The sequence below is a fragment of the Loxodonta africana genome, chromosome 4, assembly GCF_030014295.1.
Source record: "Loxodonta africana isolate mLoxAfr1 chromosome 4, mLoxAfr1.hap2, whole genome shotgun sequence".
Classification (NCBI taxonomy): domain Eukaryota; kingdom Metazoa; phylum Chordata; class Mammalia; order Proboscidea; family Elephantidae; genus Loxodonta; species Loxodonta africana.
Window position 1 is genome coordinate 130,919,868 of NC_087345.1, and position 23,508 is coordinate 130,943,375.

General features: G+C 37.8%; 1 protein-coding gene across 1 annotated transcript in view; it reads left to right on the plus strand.

The window, feature by feature from the left end:
* LOC100657825 (alpha-1-macroglobulin-like) overlaps window positions 1-16,496 on the plus strand; it is a 76,672-nt gene extending 60,176 nt beyond the window's left edge. Inside the window, exons 18-36 of the mRNA XM_010590866.3 lie at window positions 3,499-3,652; window positions 4,275-4,503; window positions 5,197-5,323; window positions 5,522-5,643; window positions 6,073-6,124; window positions 6,627-6,710; window positions 7,438-7,614; window positions 8,119-8,206; window positions 8,859-9,015; window positions 9,461-9,535; window positions 10,065-10,242; window positions 10,862-11,085; window positions 11,968-12,186; window positions 12,362-12,492; window positions 12,867-12,957; window positions 14,180-14,248; window positions 14,589-14,691; window positions 15,729-15,770; window positions 16,474-16,496. Of these exons, the coding sequence (XP_010589168.2) occupies window positions 3,499-3,652; window positions 4,275-4,503; window positions 5,197-5,323; window positions 5,522-5,643; window positions 6,073-6,124; window positions 6,627-6,710; window positions 7,438-7,614; window positions 8,119-8,206; window positions 8,859-9,015; window positions 9,461-9,535; window positions 10,065-10,242; window positions 10,862-11,085; window positions 11,968-12,186; window positions 12,362-12,492; window positions 12,867-12,957; window positions 14,180-14,248; window positions 14,589-14,691; window positions 15,729-15,770; window positions 16,474-16,496 (2,345 nt within the window). The remainder of the gene's footprint in view (window positions 1-3,498; window positions 3,653-4,274; window positions 4,504-5,196; window positions 5,324-5,521; window positions 5,644-6,072; window positions 6,125-6,626; window positions 6,711-7,437; window positions 7,615-8,118; window positions 8,207-8,858; window positions 9,016-9,460; window positions 9,536-10,064; window positions 10,243-10,861; window positions 11,086-11,967; window positions 12,187-12,361; window positions 12,493-12,866; window positions 12,958-14,179; window positions 14,249-14,588; window positions 14,692-15,728; window positions 15,771-16,473) is intronic.
* Window positions 16,497-23,508: the final 7,012 nt, after the last annotated feature.

A 23,508-nucleotide genomic window follows, 5' to 3' on the forward strand; every position in this document is an offset into this window, starting at 1 on the left:
TTCACCAAGGTGTTGTTTTGAGAATAAAATTCTTTAAAAAAATCTAAAGAATGAGTCCATGTGAAAGCATGTATTTTGTCAAAAAAAATCTGAAAACCACTATTGCCTTATTTTCATGTCACTCGGAAGTATGCATTTTCTTTCTAAATCTAAGGAGAAAGAAATGTCAATACAATGATCTAGAAGACCTGAAAACTCGGGATACCATTGTTAAGATTTTATCCCCAATATTCTATAATATTCTGTATTAATTTTTCATCCATTCTTCCCTCTTCATTTTCAGTTACACCACCTTAATCCTGTCCTTCATTATCTCATAACCAAATTACTGAAAAACCTCTCAATATACCTTCTTGACTCTCCACTTCAATCTTGCGTACTGTGAATTACTAATTGCCCTTTAACATTGATTTTATCATGTCACTTATTTCTCATGTACACTTATTGCCTCCAGAATTCACAGAACTATTGTAGTTAAGGTTTTGAAAAAGCGTATCTAACTCTATTTTACACCTAAGGCACAAATATGGGATCTATATCTTCTGATTTCTGGACTATCACTCTATTTTTTTTTTTTAATCAAGCTTACCCTTACTTTAACAGATCTAATTTATTTGCCCTAAACTTTGTCTCAAGAAAACAAAGTAAAATATTATAATGAAATGTGCAAAGACCTGGAGATAGAAAAACAAAAGGGAAGAACATACTTGGCCTTTCTCAATTTGAAAGAACTGAAGAAAAATTCAAGCCTCCATTTGCAATATTGAAGGATTCTACGAAAAAATATTAAATGAAGCAGAAAGCATCAGAAGAAGATGGAAGGAATACAGAGACACTGTACCAAAAAGAATTGGTTGACTTTCAACCATTTCGGGATATGATCAAGAATCGATGACACTGAAGGAAGAGGTCCAAGCTGCCCCGATGACACTGGCAAAAAACAAGACTTCGGGAATTGATGGATACCAATTGAGATGTTTCAGTAAATGGATGCGGTGCTGGAAGGGCTCACTGGTCTATGACAAGAAATCTGGAAGACAGCTACCTGCCCAACTGACTGGAAGAGTTCCTTATTTGCACCTATTCCAAAGAAAGCTGATCCAACAGAGTGTGGAAATTATCAAACAATATCGTTAATATGACACTAAAGTAAAATTTGAAACCTGCTGGTATAGTGGTTAAGAGCTTCAGTGGCTAACAAAAAGGTCAGCAGTTCGAATCCACCAGACACTCCTTGGAAATGCTATGGGACATTCTACTCTGTCCTATAGAGTCGCTATGATTTGGAATCAACTACACAGCAACGGGTACAGTAAAGAAACATTTTGCTGAAGATCATTCAAAAGCAGTTGCAGCAGCCCATCAACAGGGAACTGCCAGAAATTCAAACTGGATTCAGAAGAGGACATGGAGCAAAGGATATCATTGCTGATGTCAGATGGATCCTGGCTGAAAGCAGAGAATGCCAGAAAGATGTTACCTGTGTTTTATTGACTATGCAAAGGCATTCAACTGTGTGGATCATAACAAATTATGTATAACATTGTAAAGAATGGGAATTTCAGAACACTTAAGTGTGCACTTGAGGAACCTGTAGTTAGACCAGGAAGCAGTCATTCAAACAGAGCAAGGGGATACTGCGTGGTTTAAAATCAGGAAAGATGTGAGTCAGGGTTGTATTCTTTCCCCATACCTATTCAATTTGTATGCTGAGCAAATAATTTGAGAAGATGGACTATATAAAGAAGAACGAGGCATCAGTTGGAGGAAGGTCCATTAACAACTTGCGATATGCAGATGACACAACCCTGTTTGCGAAAGTGAAGAGACTTGAAACACTTACTGATGAAGATCAAAGGCCACAGCCTTCAATATGGATTACACCTCCACATAAAAAAAAACAAATCCTAACAACTGGACCAACAAGCAACATCATGATAAACAGAGAAAAGATTGAAGTTGTCAAGAATTTCATTTTACTTGGATCCACAATTGACACTCATCAAAGCAGCAGTCAAGAAATCAAACAATGCATTGCATTGGGCAAATCTGCTGCAAAAGAAATCTTTAAAGTATTAAAAAGCAAAGATGCCACTTTAAGGACTAAGGTGTGCCTGACCCAAGCCATGGTGCTTTCAATTGCCTTGTATGCATGCAAAAGCTGGGCAATGAATAAGGAAGACTGAAGAAGAATTGATGCCTTTGAATCATGGTGTTGGTGAGGAGCATTGAATATACTATGGACTGTCTTGGAAGAAGTACAGCCGGAATGGTCCTTAGAGGCAAGGATGGCAAGACTTGGTCTTACATACTTTGGACATGTTATTAGGAGGGATCAGTTCATGGAGAAGGACATCATGCTTGGTAAAGTAGAGGGTCAGTGAAAAAGAGGAAGATCTTAAATGAGATGGAGTGACACAGTGGCTGCAACAACGGGCTCAATAGCGTTTCGTTCTGTTATACATGGGTCACTATGAGTTGGAACCAACTAGATGGCACCTAATAACAATGACAATCTTCTTTGTATTTTTTATATAATTACATCCACTACTTACTGTACCATGTAAAACACACATCTCTTATAAACATTCTACTCCAGAGAGGTAAGATTTTCACTGCCCCTGTGAAGCACCCTTTCCCACCTCTGAGTCTTTCGTATCCTTTGCATATCCCTTTCCCTGGAATGCCCTCCCCATTCTCCTCTGCTTCCCATCCTTTAATGATCATCTTAAGTTCCACTTTGGTAAAAGTAGGTCCCTGGGTGGTGCAAATGAATACTTTGCACTTGACTACTAACCTAAAGGTTGGTAGTATGACTATACTAAGCATGGAAGAAAGACCTGGTGATCTGCTTCCTTAAAGATTGCAGCCAAAAAACCGTATTCTGTAACACATGGGGTACCATGAGTTGGAATTGACTCAACAGCAATGGGTTTTGTGTTGTTTTGTTTTTTGATCTAGGTAAAAGTCCTTTTTGGTCAAACTAAAATTCATTCTCTTTTCTTTCCTGAGTCCCCACAACCTATAACACATGCTATACTGTCTCTTATTGTTTATTGTTCATGTCTCTGTATCTCATTCACTGGTTTAAAAAGTCATTCCTGAATTCCTCTTGCTTCGGCTGTTATCTGTTCCTCTTGTTTGATTCTCACTGACCTGGAGGACATGTGATCCCATCTCAGTGTAAAGACAGTATTTGGCATATTCAATTACGCTTTATCCTCCCCTTCACCAGATGAATAATCCTTTTTATTTCAGTTTAGGGAGATCAGCCTTTAATTTTATCCCCAGAGAACATACAATTACCTCTAGACTCTATTTGGACAAATAGATAAGTAAGCAAAATAATAAGTTGGTAGGTTAAATTGTTCCAGCAATAAACATTCCCTGAGCTAATGATCTTAGCCTACCTGATAAATTACCTGATAAATAGGCAATTATTAGAAATTAACAATAAAAATGAGGCTCATGCTGAGCACTGTGTCTTTTTCCTCATAGCAATGGGGGCAGGTCTAGGTGTACCTGGGTCACCTGCTCCTTCCAGAATTGCTTATCCAATGATAATGAGAGAAAATGTACAGAATGTTCAAGTAAATGAGATAGTCCGGAAGTATTTCCCGGAGACCTGGATCTGGGACTTGGTGGCACTCAAGTAAGTTGTGTATTGCCTCGAATTAGGTTTAGGAGAGGATTTGCATACTTCCCTATATTCTGGTGTTATCCTTGGTTCCAGTTCCTTTCAGTTCTTCTCCATTCTTTTCTAGTAAATATTTAGGTTCACAGTTCATCTATTTCATAGCTAAATAATGTAAATTTGTTGGACCTTGGTTCCTGAGATACCTAAAGTAATAGAAAGCAGGAAGCCTTGCATTTCCCACCCCACCCCCCAAAAAAAAGAAACCAAACCCTCAGAGACCTCACTAGGGGTGCCAAACCTTATGTCAAAGTCAAATTTAACATTTACTGTACTTAAAAACCAAACCTGTTGCTGTTGAGTTGATTCCAACTCATAGTAACCATGTAGGACAGAGTAGAACTGCCCCACAGAGTTTCCAAGGGTGTAATCTTTATGGGAGCAGATCGCCAGATCTTTCTCCCAGAGAGTGGCTGGTGTGTTCAAACCACCAACCTTTCGGTTAGCAGTCACGTGTTTAACCACTGCACCACCAGGGCTCCTTTTACCATTCTAGACTACTTAATCATTATGCTCTTAGGGTCAACTATGGTTCTCACTAAACAAGGGATTCATTCGCTCTTATCTTTCCCTTCACTAGTTCATCGGGTGGAAGTGAGGTGACCATGAAAGTCCCGGACACCATCACGGAATGGAAGGCCAGTGCATTCTGCTTGTCTGGAACAAGAGGACTTGGCCTCTCCCCCATCGTCTCTCTTCAAGTCTTCCAGCCTTTCTTCCTAGAACTCACCCTCCCCTACTCTGTGGTGCGAGGAGAAGCCTTCACACTCAAAGCCACTGTGCTCAACTATTTGTCCCATTGCATTTGGGTAAGGGCACTTCTCTAAAAGCGAGTGAAAGTAGAAGGAAGGAATATGATCACCACTCATTACCTATGTCTCTAGTCTCAAGGGTAAATCATTACCAAATACAATGTATCCTAATATTGGGATGAAATAGGTAGTAAGAGCAAAGCTACCTGATTCAAGGTGGTAAGGTTATATTTTTAAATATCTGCGTAGTCCTAAATTCAGACATTATTTCCACCGGATTATTTCACTTTTTCACACCTACTAAAGGAATGTGTCTTCCTTGCGTTAACGCAAGCCTTGAATTGTGCACATTCCGTATTCTAATTGTCAGCTTTTCAATCCCTTTATTGCAAAAACCTAAACTACAAAGTAGTTGATAGGATTTAGCTTGTTTGCATAATTTCTTAAAGCCTTATAGGTCCCTGGGTGGCACAAGCCATTTGCAATCGGCTACTAACCTAAAGGCTGGCATTTCAAACCTACCCAGCAGAGCCACAGAAGAAAGACCTGGTGAGCTGCCTCTGTAAAGATCACAGCTAAGAAAACCCTGTGGAGCAGTTCTAATCTGTCACACATGGGGTCATCGTGAGTCAATGAGGCGGTGGCAACAGGCTTCTAGACTAGTATGCATTGCCTCCTAAGCTTCTTTTCCTAGGATTGACCCTATTACCTGCCTGTGTTCTCAAACATGCTCATGGGTGTGGGGGACAGGTCAGAATGCAGCTCGAAGACTCTTCTGCCTTCCTGGCCATCCCAGTAGAGAAGAATGCAGAATCCCACTGCATCTGTGAAAATGGAAGGAAAACCATACACTGGACAGTGACACCAAAGTCACTGGGTGAGTGATAAAGTTGTTGACATGTTTCACCTCGTACATTCTGACGATTTGCTTTTCACTCTGACCCGGATTCATGCTTTTTCTCCTCCTTTAAGAATGAGTTTATTGTTCGAAAACCACTAGACATATTGAGGAAACTTTAAAAGGAGAAACTATTTGATATTAAAAAATCACTATTTAACCGTTTCCTTCTCATAGGAAAGGTGAATTTCACAGCATCTGCAGAAGCCCTACAGTCTCAGGAATTGTGCGACAAAGAGAAACCTAAAATCCAGATATCAGGACAGAAGGATACCATAGTGAAGCCCTTGTTAGTTGAGGTATGTGATCAGTATACTTTCCCTGAGTCTTGGGGGCCTTATTTTGTAATACAATATTACCTCATATTTATGTGGGAGCTCTGGGTGATGCAAATAACTAAGAGTTCAACTATTAGCTGAAAGGTTCATGGTTCAAACCCACCCAGAGACACCTCAGAAGAGAGTTCTGGCAATCTGCTTCCAAAAGTTCACAGTCTTGAAAACCTTAGGGAGCACAGTTCTACTCTGCACACATGGGGTCACCATGAGTCGGAATTGACCTCACGGCAACTAACAATATTTATGTGACAGTGACATCTCATTCTAAGAATATGGATGTATCTACAAGGAAATTTTTTTTACTATCACTTTCTCCTCTACTTCAAAGTAATTGCTTTTCCTCCTGAACCCTCAGTATCACCTTACTTTTTTTCTTTTTCCACTACAAAGCCTGAAGGAATAGAAAAGGAGGAAACTTTCAACACACTGCTCTGTGCATCAGGTAGGTGTCAAAAATAGATAAAATTCTCATGTTAAGCCACTTTCTGGAGCCTTGGTAGCACAGTGGTCAAGAGCTCAGCTGCTAGCAAAGGGTCAGCAGTTTGAATCCACCAGCTGCTCTTTGGAAACCCTATGGGGCAGTTCTACTCTGTCCTATATGGTTGCTATGTGTCAAAATCAACTTGACAGCAATGGTTTTTTGTTTTGTTTTGTTTTGTCTCTTACTATTATTTTGAAAAGAAACTCCAGGTCACCAACATATATAGAAAACCAATATTTTACCAACGTCCACTAATATAATAATATAAAAAATTAGTATTAAGAAAATTCAACTCTGTACCATCTAGAATCATCTTGAGGACAGTGCTCAGTCTGCAGACCTCTTCTCTCCTTAAGTACCGCTTGGTGATCTTATCTAGTCATGTAGCTTTATAAACAACTATGCACTGGAGATCACTAAATTTACATCTTAACTCCCTTGTATACATTTTTTTTTTCATTAGATACTGGAGTTCCTGAAAAGTTGTCTCTAAAAGTTCCTTCAGATGTGGTTGAAGGATCTACTAGGGCGACATACACAGTTGTGGGTAAGTCTCCTAGCTCCAAAGGAAGCTGCTGTCCATCTCTATAATTCTAGTGCATAGGGTCTCACCATCTATGGTTAAAGAAGTCCCTGACACTGGTCATTAATATGAGAGAAAGAGCACTTAGCCTAGGATAACACAGTTTATTACTCAGAAACAAGATCCAATAAATGTCATGCTACCCCTATTATGGAAACCCTGGTTAAGAGCTACGGCGGCTAGCCAAAAGGTCGGCAGCTCAAATCTACTGCGTGCTCCTTGGAAACCCTATGGGGCTGGTTGTTATGGATCAACTTGATGGCAATGGGTACGGGGCCTCTATTATGACTTGACAGACTCTTTAAAAATAAGCAGGGTCACCTCTCTGTGCCCTCATCTTCAAGAGATTGACTAGGTGATGATGATACCTAGTAGACTTGAAAATAATTGGTAGTTCAGTTTTACCAGACAGGTGACCCATCAGAAAAGGTGTATTTTCTGTCTTGCAGTTTCTTCCCTACTTTCTCCATCCTTGAACAATCTACTTTATTTTTCTGCCTTTCACTTTCCTTTCTCTTTCTTGTTTCTTTACCTCCTGTGCTTTCTGGTCTTCTCCATCCATAAAAGGTTTAGCCTCTCAGGTAAATAATCTATTTTCCTATCCCAATACAAATGATCTCTGAGTTCCTCTGTTTGTTTGTTTGTTTGTTTGTTTGTTTGTTTGTTTGTTTTAACATCTTTTAATCCCCAGGAGATATACTGGGCTCTGCAATGCAAAACCTTCAGAATCTTGTCCAGATGCCCTATGGTTGTGGAGAACAGAATATGGTCCTTTTTGTCCCTAACATCTATGTCCTGAACTATCTGCACGAGACACGACAGCTAACAGAGAAAATCAAGTCCAAAGCCATCAGCCATCTCGTCAGTGGTGAGAGATTAACCCATATGGAAAACTCTTAATTGATTTCCCTAAATATATTCATCAGTAAACTCAAGCAACATCCCTTTGGTTAAGATTTGTTAGTCATAGTTGCTGTAGTACCCAATAAAATGTCCCACTATACAACCATAAAGGAATCCTGGTAGCACAATGGTTGAGTGCTTGGCTGCTAACCGAAAGGTTGGAGGTTTGAACCCACCTGCTGCTCCAAGAGAGAAAAGACCTGGCAATCTGCTGCCGCAAAGATTTCAGCCTAGGGAACCCTATGAGGGCAGTTATACTCTGTCCTATGAGGTCACTATGAGTCAGAATTGACTCAACAGCACACAACAACAACATACAACCATAAAATTCAATGGTATCATCAAGGCTTGAAAACATTTCAGTAAAACAGTAGTTGCCCTATGGTCGCTCAACAAGCATTGAAGAAAAGACTGATTAATCCTCCAATGCTTCTGCTATTTCATAAGTGTATGAAAAATTCCTCTACAGGGTATCAAAGACAGTTGAATTATAAGCACAATGATGGTTCACACAGCACCTTTGGGGATCATGATGGTCGAACTCAGGGAAACACATGGTAAGATAATTATTTCCATTTTTTTTTTTTTTTATCTGTAGACCCATGATATTTCAGCATTCTGTAAATATGGCTACTCTCGAATACCTGGAGTTCCATTATGGAAAAAAGTTAGCCTTTAATAACCCACATGTGTATCATCCCAACTGGATGATCTCACCATTTCGTCTCTGAAAGCTCACCTGCCCTGATAGCATAGCTCATAGGGTGAAATAGGTACCTCCAAAATGGAAATAGAAGGCAGAATGTGTTCTTATGTGAAATAATAGAGGAAGAAGCTTCTATACTCTGCATTAAGGGAGAAGAGGAGGGAAAGGGGAGGAAGAGACAGTGATGTAATATTTGGGAAAAAACATTCAGGAAATGGCAGTGTTGGTGGTAGGGAAGCTTGGAGACTTTTACAGGGGTTTCATAGGAAAAAAGTAAAAAAGCATCTACTCTGCAGAAACCAATAGAGTTGAAATAAAAACACAGAGATTAAAATGTTTGCTGGACTAGAGAATATTCAGCTTTCAAGTATCTTTTTCCCTTCTAATCCCCCTCACTGATATCCCTCCTACTGAAATGTGAAGATCAATGTCTCTAGGCAGTGTACAAAGTGAGTTTACAAGGGAGGTAGTCCTCATGCCTCTGTCTCTTCTTTGCTGGACAGGCTCACTGCATTTGTGCTCAAGTCCTTTGCTCAAGCCCAGTCGTACATCTTTGTGGAGACCTCACACATCATGAATGCCCTCACGTGGCTCTCACAGAGACAAAAGGAAAATGGTTGTTTCCAACGCTCTGGATCACTGCTAAACAATGCTATTAAGGTGATAACTTCTGCAATATTTTTCTGGTCGCTAAAGATAGGGATATACAGGAGGGAATGATGTTCCTGTAGGTCCTCAGATCCTGGTAGCATATATTTGAGGGCAAATGGTGCACTCTAAAGCTCCAAAACCTAGCAATAAACTAATAGTTTTTTATTGGGTGAAGCGGTGTGAAAAAAATACCAATATACCATTACAAGTGAGAGAAGGTGATTTGAGACAGATTCAAGAATTTTAGGGTGAAGAAGAAAATCAACAATACAACACAAGAAAAGAAATTGTCTAGTGAATGCTTCATTCTGTTGTACAGAAGGTCTCCATGAGATGGAGCCAACTCTACAGCAAGTAACAACAATAGAAGCTGTCCAAGAGGAAAAGCAAAGTTGACGAACTTTGGTTAAAAATTAGTGATGTGTCTGAGTGTCTCTACCTCTGATCCTTACAGGGTGGAGTAGATGATGAACTGACACTCTCTGCCTACATCACCATCGCTCTACTGGAGATGCCACTGCCCGTCAGTGTATGTACTAGCACATTCCCTGTACCTTCCTGGCAAATGAAATAAAAAGTATGAAACTATGAATCTCTGAGGAAAATGGGTTCCAGGTTTCATGATGTTTAATTTTGGTATTGTTTTAGCCATCTGCAACAATGTGCTCAGGCATAAAAGGTGGTGTAGGCCACACCCCAGGGAGACTCCCTTTACATTGGATCAGGGATGTGACCTTAGTAAGGGTGTTGCAGTCCCACCTTAATCCTCTTTAACGTAAGATTACAATCACAAAATGGAGGACAACCACACAACACTGGGAATTATGGCCTAAGCAAGTTGACAGATACTTTAGGGGGACACAAGTCAATCCACGACAAGGTATACTTCACTGGAACTTAAAGAACTAGGTTCTTTCAGAAACTCCAGGGGAAACTATTATCTGGTCAGAACTGTGATATTACACAGGCACACTGTGGCTTTTAATCTAAGATTTGCCTGGGGACTGTTCATTAGCCTGGTTCTGTTGTCTTAGGATCTCCTTTCATCTTCCTCATAGCACTTAGTTGTCCGAAATGCTCTATTCTGTCTGGAAACAGCCTGGAGATCCATCTCAGAGGCCCAAGGGAGTTTTGTCTACACAAAGGCTTTATTGGCCTATGCCTTTGCACTAGCAGGAAACCAGGCCATGAGACGTGAGCTGCTTAAATCACTAGACAGAGAGGCTGTAAAAGAAGGTAAGAGCTGCCATAGAAAAATTTACCTTCAACAATCACCAGTGATCAAAAAAGGAAAGAAGACCTATTGAGTAGCTATCATGCTACCTTAATCATAACGATAGTAAGAATAATTTTTTATCTAGTACTTAAATTCTCTTAAGTAACATGGACCATTTTATTAATTCACACATTATAGACCCTATACTGATCAACTTTTCACACAGGTATGTAGCAGACACAAAGACATTGTGTGACTAACTGGAACCTTAATTTACCTTCTTGGCAACTATTTGCTTGATTGGTGATTAGTTAATGCTTTCATTTGATTTATGTCAATCCATTGAACTCCAATTATAATGATCATTCATGAGTTACTTTTTTTTTATATGTAACAAAACATTTGACATTTCAAAAATCTTCACATACACAGTTCTGTGGCATTACATTCATCATGTTGTTCAGTCATTACCTTTTTCTGTTCCCAAATTTTACCATCACCTTTAACCAAATCTCAATGTCCCCAAAGCATTGAGTCCTCCTTTACTCTTCCCTCCCACTCACTCCTGGTAACCACTAATAAACTTTGGTCTGTATACCATTCTCTAAGCTAAAGATGCTACTCTTTTCCATTTCAAAGAGGATTCAATCCACTGGAAACGACCTGGGAAGCTTCAAGAAGCTAATGCTGTCTATTATCAACCCCGGGCTCCTTCCATTGAAGTGGAGATGACGTCCTACATACTCCTTACCTATCTTACTGTCCAGCCTGCCCCATCTTCAGCAGACCTGTCTGTGGCATCACGCATTGTGAAATGGATCACCAAGCAACAAAATCCCCAGGGAGGCTTCTCATCCACCCAGGTCTGTGCAGTGACTCTAGGAGGAAAATAAATATACTAGCACATAGGCAGAAACAACATATTTTAGCAGCCGAATAGTTGAGTAGTTGGTGTTTCTAATACACACTTTCTCCATTCCTCCCTCACCAGCCAAGTCCCAGTCTTATAAATTTCATATATGGATCACTGCCTTGTTCCCTTTACACTCTCATATCTTCTCTTCTTAGTAGACCCCCAATAGTACAGGTAGAGTAATTTTCCTAAAGCAGTGTTTTCATAAAGATAACTTCCCTGATAGAATACATCTTTTTGCCTCCAAGGTCTAGAATTAGCTAATATTTTGACCAAAATATTTCCTTTCTCCAGTAAACATGAACACTCTTATCTAGTTAGGCTGATTCTTTCATTTTTTCCTGGAATTGTCTCACTGCCATTTTCATGTCTTCTTTTAAAACATCCCTCACCCTGGTCTCCCATATACCTCTTTTCTGTTCATATAAATCTTTCCCATCATTCAGAGATAATCTTATTTCTCACCTTCTTCACAGTCCTCTCTTAACTATTCTATGACATATTTTCTTCTCCCTTCTCTGAATTTTTACAAAAGACATTGTTGCATAAATGTATAAATTATTAAAATAGCCTCTACTTGTGTCAAATATTTGAGCCTAATCTCTCTATGCATATTCTAAGATGTTTGAATGAGGAAACTTTTGCTTCGACCCCACAAAGTACCTAGAATAGTTCATGGTTAATAACCGTGATCTGAACTGAACTGAAATTCAGTTTAAGGGCTATGATTTTGACTGAATATGTCTGAGAGAGAATAGTATTAACATAGTTTGCATCCAGTTTAATATTGATAGCTTACTCTTCTGTGATTTCCACACCCATCTTTTTTCAGGATACAGTGGTAGCTCTCCAAGCTCTCTCCAAATATGGAGCAGAAACTTTTACTAAAAGTGAGAAAGCAACTACAGTCACAGTCAAGTCTTCAGGGGCCTTCTCTAAAGAATTCCAAGTAGATGATGCCAACCGCCTATTGCTGCAGGAGGTCCAGCTTCCAGAGATTCCAGGGGAGTACCTCACAAATGTGAAAGGGACAGGATGTGTGCACCTCCAGGTGAGACTGCCAGGGCTTGAGGAATTTTGAAAATGGAAGAGAAAGTCTCAGAGTGAAATGTGAATTTCAAAATAGAAAGAGAAATGGGTGCTAAGAGGAAGTATGAATCACCTGGAAGAGACTGTGAGACTATTTGAATGCAAAGATAAACAATTTCTTTTTCAATTCATTTTAGACATCCCTGAGATATAACATCCTGCCCAAGAAAGAACAGAAAGCTCCCTTCACCCTGAAGGTTGATACTCTCCCCAAGAACTGTGATGGAGTAGCTGCTCACAAGAAATTCCAGATTCACGTCAACATTAGGTAAATCCTTCATCACTACCAGGTCATTTGTATAAAGCTGGGAAATTGATTTTTTTGTGTGGGGAAACTCCACTGTCCAAAGTCACACATAATGAATGTGGAACACCTGAAGTATTTATTAAAAGAAACTTTTCTTCACTCTTATTGAAAAAACTTAACAATGAGAAAAGGATGTTGCCATACGTCCAGAGAATGAGTAAAAAATAATGGTTTTTCCAAACAACCATAATGGAGGCAAATAGCATATATATAAGAACGGAGTGGTAGTTAGGGACAGGGAACACTAGAAGTAAAGGAAAAGGGGAGATTGCTGTCTTGAACAAATTCCAGTGGATTTTGTTTGAGTGCCTAATACCTATGTCTTGACTTCCTAGTTACACTGGGGAAAGATCCAGTTCCAACATGGCTATTGTTGATGTGAAGATGTTATCAGGCTTCATACCTGTGAAACCATCAGTGAAAAAGGTAAACTCTGAATCCCTTACAGATAAGTCATGACTAATGCTCACATTTATGGCTGTCAATTTTATTTTATTGATGTGGTTTTCAAGAGATTTACTTCCCCAAACATGTATCTTTAAATAGAGTGTGTTTCCATCATTTTAATAGTGAGTATCACAGTTATGGAAACCCTGGTGGCATAGTGGTTAAGAGCTACAGCTGCTAACCAAAAGGTTGGCAGTTCAAATCCACCAGTCACTCCTTGGAAACCCATCTATTGGGCAGTTCTACTCTGTCCTATAGGGTCACTATGAGTCGGCATTGACTTGACGGCAACAGGTTTGGTTTTTATTGGTTTATCATGGTTATTTGGAGTCCCTGGGTGACACAATTAAATGTTCAACTACTAACCTATTTAAACAAAGGTAAATTGAGCTTAAAAGTGAAATGTGATGTAAAATGAGCTTAAAAATGAAACGTGAATTACATTTGTAGCCCATGACAAATGACGAGTACATATAATAATTATTTTTCCTAGTTCAGATTCCTCCTTAAAATATAATTCTAAATCCCTTTTTCTTTTTGGAATTCAGTCTTTTGAACCTCTTTTTTAGACAGGCCCTCACACATTACCACACAAATAATTGTTCCAGCCAAGGCCAACACAAATGGTACGATTTATTTACACTCTAAGTCCCTTTGAGCAGTTAAATGAAAAAGCACTTTTTTCCACCCAGTGATCAAATATAACAACTATATATATATTGGGAAAGCTAAAAATTGTCTACTTTGTGGTATTTAAAAGAATGTTAGTGAAATTTCAAATTTCTAGTGGTTAATCAAATTTGAAATCTTAGCAGTTAAGCAGGCTCTGAAGTCAGACTTATATGAGACAAATCAGTTTTGCCATTTATTAAAAAAAAAAAATTTTTAACAATGGATGAATTAATCTCTTTGCACTCATTTTCTCATCTGAAAAAGGAGATAATTACAGTTCCTACCTCCTAGTGTTGTTATGAAGATTATATGATTTAATACATGTAAAATCAATTAAAATTGCAACTAGGACATAGTAAGCATTCAATAAATATCATCATCATCCTCATCATATTACTATTATTCCTGAAGAAGTTAGTATTAGCAGTTTGGATGCTTCTGAGCACATTTGGATTATAAATACTTGAAAACTGTTCTCAGCCTAAAATTTCCTCATCCCATATTTCTGGCTTATGTTCTTGGTCAACAGCTCCAAGAAAGGCCTGAGATTCAAAGGACTGAAGTGAGCACCAACCATGTCCTGATTTACTTTGAAGAGGTAAGAGTCTCTGTGACCTGTGCTAAATCAGGAAGAACTACTAGAGACTAAATTTCAATCCAGATAAGAAACAGGACTTTTCATATGTATAATTAAGGGTGGAGAAAATGGCCACAGAGGGAAATTAGGCCTGCACTGGTCAACAAGGCTCAGTTTACCACATTGGACTGTTCATACAGTTGTCCCTTTTGTCCTTAGTTCTTTTGTCTTTATTTTACCTGTCAGTGAGTGTGTTATGTAAGTCTCAAAATGGCAGGGCTTTGTAATATTTTAATGTGAGAGGATGGTAACTAGAACTAAGTTCACCTTTTATTCTAATTCAATTTTCCTGTCTCTTCAGCTAACCAGTCAAAACCTGAGTTTCTCCTTCTCAGTAGAACAAAATATCAAAGTAAAGAATTTAAAACCAGCTAAAATCAAGGCCTATGATTATTATGAGACAGGTGAGTGAGATTCACCCATGCTGAGTTTTATAAGGGAACAAACGACCAACTGAGTTAAAGGGCCACCTTCTCAAAAAACTCCACAACATTTCATTGGAAGAAAATGTTAGTTTATGGTCACCGAATAATCATATTCTTAGAAAATGTTAGTTTATGGTCACCAAATAATCATATTCTTATATATTAGGCTGTCATCTATCTCCTAAATGGTTCCTAAAACCATTGTTACAAATTGATAATAAAGCAATAGGCAATGTTCTATATAAATTCCCCTATAAAATTGTTTGGTATGGGTTGAATGATTCCGAAAAGATATGAAGAGTAACAATAACTAAAAGACATCTTGGCACTGATGCGTGATATGAAACCTAGAATGTTATTTACTTTTGACTTAGTGCTTTTGGATTGTTATTGTTGTTAGATGCCATCAAGTCAATTCTGACTCATAGCCACCCTATGTACAACAGAATGAAACATTGCCTGGTCCTGCACCATCCGCACAATCATTGCCATGTCTGAGCCCATTGTTGCAGCCACTGTTTGTTTTGGATAATCTCATAAAACTTGAAAAACTTTGTAGTATATCAGGAAATTCTTCCTTTTACTCATGACTTTGAACTAGAAACTTATGATCTTATATGCCAGTACAGTATAGCATGTTGGTAGTGTTAAAACTGATTTTCTTCTTGCATCAAAGAACAGTTTAGAGAGGAAGGTACAACTGCAAAGAGAAAAAAATGAAACTGAGAAACAAGGCTACATGGAGTCCTATAGCTAGACATATATGCACATCATCTGTGTAACCTGTCCCTCAATTCTATACCTAGGCCCAATTTTCCCCCTTGGTCCCCTTCCCCCAATCTTAAATGGCTTAGTATAGAAGAAGTAAGTCATTTCTATTGGCTCCATAGCTCTGCTTTGTATGTCAGAGCACTACTTTCTTACTTAATTTACACGATTGATAATTAACTGCTCAGGTGCCTATTGCTGAATGTCTTCACTCCTTCTTCATCATATCCATCCTTTTTGTGCTTCAGATGAACTCACCATTGAACAGTACAGTGCCCCATGCAGTGCTGGTAAAGTATAAACAGTAAAAAAAAAAAAAAAGAAGGAAGAAGAAGAGGGAGGGAGGGAGGGAGGAAGAAAGGAAAGAAGAAAAACAATAATCATTTCAGTTCTTGACGTAAGACTGCTTCTTAAGACGAGTATATCCTATATTATAATATATATTATAAAAGATGAATTTACCATATTATAAACCCTACTGATGTATCATTTATGAATTGAACTATTTCAAATGTATTGTAGAATTTCCCAGTGGGAAAAAAAGTAAAGTATAATTACTGGTGTCTTGGTGGCTTATTTGAGAATGAATCCAGAAACTTATCATATATAAAAATTAAATCATCTAAGATTTAGTTTACATTTTATACTCAGTGATAATGTCTTATATTTGCCACTCACAGCTTTTAGAGGCTATTTCTAAACTTGTTAGTTAAGACCAGGTAACTTGTCACTTTATTTATATAGTACAGCATGAGATATGTGATACGCAAGATCTTCTTCTAGGCTGGCTGACACGATTTATTTTTGACAATACAGTATTTACTGTGAGAACTGTGATTCTTCATTCTAAAATTTGTAAAATGTCAAAAGATCTTCATCATGAAAAATAAAATTCTATTAAGTGAAAATACTTATAATTGAAAAATGGAAAAATATTCCTTCAGTAGATCACAGAATTTCCCTAATATTTATACCTTTTCTTATAACGTTTAGAATCTCAACAGGGAAATGCTTGAGAAATGAAAAGTTATGTACCTCATCAGACAAACTCCAGAAATGAAGAATAAAGACTTATCAGGAGAGGGGAGAGTAGAAGAAAGAAGGGAAGAGAATTAAAAAATACATTAATATTTGTATGTAAATAAACTTATGATATTTTCAACTCTATCTTTTCTTTTGCTCTTTACCACTGCTAGATTTTCTTTCTAAAATATTTCTCTATTCTCCATAGTATTTTGAGACACTGAAAAAAATCTATACAAAGGGCTACACTCAAAAACAGTATAAAAAGAAAGAAACCATTGCAATCAAGTATAGAAAAATCAAAATAGAATCCTAAAAAATGTTTTAAGTGACCCACAGGAATGCAGGGAAAAGGAAACAGAATATATATATATCGGCATACTTAAAAAAAAAAAAAAAGCTCATTGTCATCAATGACCATATGGAACGGAGTAGACCTGCCCCGTAGCGATTCCAAGGAGCAGCTGGTGGGTTAGAACTTCTCATCTTTTGGTTAGCAGCCAAGAGCTTAACCACTGAGCCACCAGGGCAAGCCCTAACATATCAATAATCATATTAAGTATACATGATCTAAATACAACAATTAAAAGAGATTGGTGGAGTAGATTTAAAAAAAAAAGATCCAATTCTCTGCTGTCTCCAAGAGAAACTCACTCCTAAAATAATGATATAGGTAGACTAAAAGTAAAATGATGGAAAAATATGCCATGGAAATATTAATGAAAAGAAAACACGGGTGACTATGTTAATATCATTTGAAGTAAACATCAAAGCAAAGCCAAAAAAAAAAAAAAAAAGAAAGTTAACAGGGACAGAGAGTGACATTACATAGTATAAAAAGGGTAAATCCACCAAGAAGACAAAGCAATCCTAAACGTGTATGGCTCAAGCAACAAAACACCAAAGCCAATAGACCTAAAGGGACAAATAGACAAATCCAAAATTACAGCTGAACACTTCAAAAGTCATCTCTAAACAACTGATAGAACAACTAGACAGTAAATCAGCAGGGATATAGAATAATACCATCAACGAACAGGACCAAGACAAGGATGTTCATTGTCACCACTGCTATTCAAAATAGTACTGTAAGTTCTAATAATTGAAATAAGAAGAAAAAGGAAATAAAAGACATGCCAACTGGAAAGGAAGAAATTTGCTATAACAACACTAAATGTGTATGAACCAAATGTCACAGGGCATCAGAAGAGATGACAGTCTATGTAGAAATCCCAAGAAATCTACCAAAAAACTCCTGGAACTAATAAGTCTGTTCAGCAAGGTCTCAGGATGCAGTCAATATGCTTTAAAAATTTTTATTTCTATATACTAGCAATGACTATGTGGAAAAAAATTAAAAATACAATACCTTTTACAAATGCTCAGAAAATGAAATAATTAGGTGCAAATCTAATAAAAAGTACAAGACATGTATGCAGAAAACTACCAAATGCTGATGAAAGAAAAACTCAGTGAATAGATATATCATGCTCAAGGATCAGACTCAACATAGTGAAGATGACAATTCTCCCCAAAATGATATACAGGTTTAACTCAATCCCTATCAAAACTCCTGCAAAGATTTTTATAGAATTATTCAAAAATTTATATTGAAAAGCAAAAGAACTAGAATAGCCAAAACAATTGCAAAAAAGAATAAAGTGGGAGAAATCACACTCCCAATTTCACGACTTAATACATGGCTGTGGTAATCAAGATAGCGTGGTAGTGGCAGAGGAGTAGATACATATACAATAAATGGAGAGGAGACAGACCAAGATGGCAGCTTAGTTGGACACACCAGCTAACACTCGAGAAACCATGTGAAACTGATATAGATGACAATCCTGGAACACTAAGCAGCAAATGGAAGGATGAAGAATTAGACCAAACACTGAATGGAAAAGGAGAAACTGAATGAAAACAACAAAAGAGGAGATTTATGGATCTTAGCCACCCTGCCAGTTGGCCCAGCACAGCGTGGCCATCTTAAGACAAGGCAAACATCATTTCCAGGTGAGAAACACAGGCAGGCAAATTCACTGAATTCCCAGTATGAAACAGAGAAACACTGTAGACAAATCTGAAGTGAAGCAACTGGTGAGACTATTTCCTGCACCTATGCCTGATGACTAGCCAGACGGGCACATCACCTCATCAGCAACACCTGTCACTTCCTGACAGGCACCATCTGCACCTCTGCCAAATGATGAAAAGGAGATTCTGGAGCCTTCATCCAACATTTGCAAACCTGTCACATCACACATCCCACACCCAGACAATTCTGGCAGGCTGACTGCACATGAAGTGAAACCCCACCATCTATGAAGACACCAATTTGTGCATGTGCAGGGGGCCTATCTCATCCATTTGGGTAGCACTCCCTCATTGCAGCTATGGAGACATCCTGCTCTGACCTCCAGAGGATGCACTAACTTCTAGTACCAACTTGGAAGGACTCCACAAGGGCTGTGGAGGGATCCTGACCTCTCAACACTTGCCACCTAATATCAGGGAAAGGACCTGCTCTCCCACATCCACTCAATCGTGTAAGGGAAGACATATGAGCCTAATCACAGAAGACACATGGGTGTGACCACTATACCCACTAGTGTGAAGAAATCACACCCAGTCAACTGACACCACCAAAGTCACACATAGACCAGTACCACAAAACAACAATTAAAATCATACAAGGGAAGAAAGACATTCTAAACAGAAAGGGGAGAAAAAAAGCTCCTGACATATCAAAACAAACCAAAACAAAAAAATCAGGACAAAATAAACGTAATCAAAAAATTTAACTAATCAACACCTTAATGGCTCAGAGGCCACAGACAATAACAAATCATGTGAAGAAACAGGAGAAGATGGCTCAACAAATGAACAAAAGGAAGGGATAGAAAACCTTCCTGAGGAAGAAATGCTCATAGAACTACCTTATAAGGAATTTAAAAGACATACATTCAGGTTCATGCTGGGTTATATTCAGGTTCCGCAAAGAGATAAAGAAAAAAAAAATCCTAGAATTCGGAAATACAGTACAAGGAAAAATAGACAATTAGGAACCATAAAAAAACAACAACTAAAAATCCAAAGAAAACCCTGGTGGCATACTGGTTAAGAGCTACATGTGCTAACCAAAAAGGTTAGCAGCTCGAACCCACCAGGTGCTTCTTGGAAACTCTATAAGGCAGTTCTACTCTGTTGTATAGAGTCACTACAAGTTGGAGTCAGCTCAACAGCAATGACAACAGACTAGAAATCCAGAAGATTAACCATAAAATATCAGAAATGGATAACTCAATGGAAGGGTATAGAAGTAGAATTGAACCAATGGAAGAAAGAACCAGTGAAATAGAGGACAAATCACTGGCTACTAATCTATTTGAGGAACAATCAGAAAAAAGAATGAAGAAAGCCTAAGAGTTATGTGGGACATCATCAAGAAGAATAATTTATGCATAATAGGAATTCCAGAAGAGGAAGAGAAAAAAAATCCAGAGAGAATCGTTGATGATATATTGGCAGAAAACTTCCCAAGTATCATGAAAGGTGAGAAGGTTTCCAACCAAGAAGCTCAATGAAGCCCATAAAGGACATACCCCAAAAGAAACTCACCAAGACATATCATAATCTAGCTTTCCGAAACCAAAAAACAAAGAATTCTGAGAGCAGCTCTTGAAAAACATATATCTCAACAGAACAGAATAGAAGGCCTATAAATAGCACCACACAAGTATAGCCAACTGACTGTTGACAAAAGAAATTCAATAGAGGAAGCATAATCTTTGCAACAAATGGTGCTGGAGCAATAAGATATACACAAGCCAAAAAAAAGAACAACTAAATCTCATACCTTATACAAAAAAATAGTTCAAAATGGGTCACAGATTTAAATGTAAAATGTAAAGCTATGAAAGTTTTATAAGATAACATAGCAGCAACTCTTTGGGACCCAGAGCTTGGTGAACAGTTTTTAGACACAACATCACAAGCATGACCCATAAATGAAAAAGCAATAAATTGGACTTAATCAAAATTAAAAGCTTTTGTTCTGCAAAAGGCTCTTTTAAGAGGATAAAAAGACAAGCTACAAACTTGGAAACAATATTTACAAATCATATATCTGACAAAGGATTCATGGCTAGAATATACAACCTGTAACCTGTTGCTGTCGAGTAGATTCCGACTCATAGTGAACCTCTAGGACAGGGTAGAACTGCCCCATAGAGTTTCCAAGGAGCAGATGGTGGATTGACACTGCCAATCTTTTGGTTAGCAGCCAAGCTCTTAACCACTGTGCCACCAGGGCTCCATAATATATAAAGAGCTCTCAAAACTCAATAGTAAATAAACAAACAATCCAAATACAAAATGAGCAAAAGATGTGAAGAGACATTTCACTGAAGAGGATACATAGATAGCAAATAATCTCATGAAAAGATGCTAAATATCACTAGCCATTAAAAAAAAAAAAAGAAAATTAAGACCACATTGAGATATTACTACACACTTATTAGAACAGATAAATTTAAAAAATAGTGCCAATACCAAATGAGGAAGAATACAACAAGACTCAGAGTCTACACAACATAATATTCAGAAAGTCCAGGATATAATCCAAAATTACTCAATTTATCAAAAACCTAAAAAGTGTGACAAAATATCAAGAGAAGAGAAAATCAACAGGTGGCAACCTCAAGATAACTCAAATGTTGGGGATATCAGATAAGTTTTAAAGCAGTTAATAGAGCTATGCTCCATGAAGAATGAACTTAATGAAGACATAGGAAATCTCAGTGGACAAACAGAAACAACAACAAAAAAAAGGACCAAGTGGAAATTTTAATAACTGTAAAGTACAATATCTGAAATTAGAACAGAGATTGTGGTAGACAGCTTCTAAGATGGACCCAAACGACCCCACTTCCTGGTAATCATGACCTTGTGTACTCCTCTTTCACACTGAATAGAGCCAATCTGTGCTACCAGCAGGATATTGAGGAAATGCCAACGTGTGGCTAGGTTAAATAAAAACATTATGACTTCCACTTTGCTGTCTCTTGGATCACTGGCTCTGAGGGAAGTCAGCTGCCATGTCATGATGACACTCATGCAGTCTTATAAAAAAGCACATGTGGCAATAAACTAAGGTCCCTATCAACAAGCAACATCAACTTGCCAAGCATGTAATCTAGCCACCTGGGAAGTAGATCCTCTACCCCGTCAAGCCTTCAGATGACTGCAGTTCCAGTCGACATCTTGCCTATAGCTTCATAACAGGCCTCGAACCAGAACTGACTAAAACCATTGAACCAGAACTGACTAAGCTACTTAAAAATTCCTGGCTCACAGAAACTGCGAGATGACAAATGTTTACTGTTAATTTAAGCAGCTAAGTTATAGGATAGTTTGTTATGCTGATAATGATAAAGGAAAGAACCGGTGAACTTAATAGATCAATGTCCTTGGAGAAATTACTGATTCTAGATCTGGGGCAGGAAATATACAAGATGAGCCTGTAGCATTTTGTAGTGCCAGAAAGTTAGAAAGTGCTCAAAAAGTAAAAGGATGTGGGCGTGTTAAAGGAACACAAGTGCCAGCCTCACACAGCTCCCAATGGCCAAAGGTGGAACAATCTGAGCAACAAAATAAATAGCATAGTATTGGAGTATAACCCAAAGCATAAAATAAGTATACATGAGTCCATACTACAAATAAATGGTTGAATAAATAAATAAATGGAGAAGAGACAAATCTTCATAAAAGAATTCCAGATAATATATGTGGATATTCCCTCTTCTAGAAGATGTTTTATTTTTCTTTTTGAGAAAACAAACAAAAAAAAAACATTGTTGTCAAGTCAATTCTGACTCATAGTAACCCTTCAGGACATAGTAGAACTGCCCCCATAGGGTTTCCAAGGCTGTAAGTCTTTACTGAAGCAGACTGCCACATCTTGTTCTCATATTGTTTTGAGAAGCTCCACTTAAATCTTTATTATATCATCCATTTCTCTCCTCATTATGTTCATGTTTTTCTCTACCTTCTTGACCATATGACATATATTTGTAATTGCTGTTTCAATGGTTTTTCTACTAATTCTATCATATATGTCACTTCTGGATTTTTCTTCTTCATTATGGGTTGTATTTCCTTGCCTATTTGTGTGCTTCGGTTGAATGTCCTAGAAAAACCTATTGTATATTGTATGTTGTTTCTAGATTCTGCTGTATTCTTTTAAAGAGTGCTGGAGTTTGTTCTGGCATGCAGTTAAGTTTCCTGGGTACATTTTAATCTTTTCAAGGCTTGCTTTTAAATTTTGTTAGGATGGGTCCAGAGTAATCTTTAGCCCTAATTTAGCCTAAAAAAAAATTTTTTCTGAGGGAATATTCTTGCAAGGATTCTACCTTATGTCCTGTTATGGAACTCTTTCCACTCTGGTTTGTGGGATTGTGAAATATTCTAAAAAGTGTCTTCTCTGGAAATTGTCTAGACCAGGATTTGGCAAATTTTTTCTTAGAGAGCCAAGAGGCAAAGTTGAGGCCATTGTGTAGGTAATTACATAACCATTTAAAAATGTAAAAAACCATTCTCAGCTCATAGGCAATTAAAAACAAACAAAAAAAAAACAGACACAGAAATGACGTGTGATAGAATTATTAGACAAAAACATTGAAACAGCAATTACAAATATATGTCATATGGTCGAGAAGATAGAGAGAAACATGAACATAATGAGGAGAGAAATGGATGATATAAAAAAGACTTAAATGGCACTTCTCAAAAAGACTGAAGAGAAAGATGTGGCAGTATGCTTCTGTAACGGCCTTGTAAACCCTATGGGGCAGTTCTACTACATCCTATAGGGTCACTAGGAGTCCGAAGCAATCTGACAACAATGGGCTTTTTGTTTGTTTGTTTTTGTTTTCTCAAAAAGAAAAATATAACATCTTCTAGGAGGGGGAATATTTACATATATTATTTGGAATTCTTTCATGA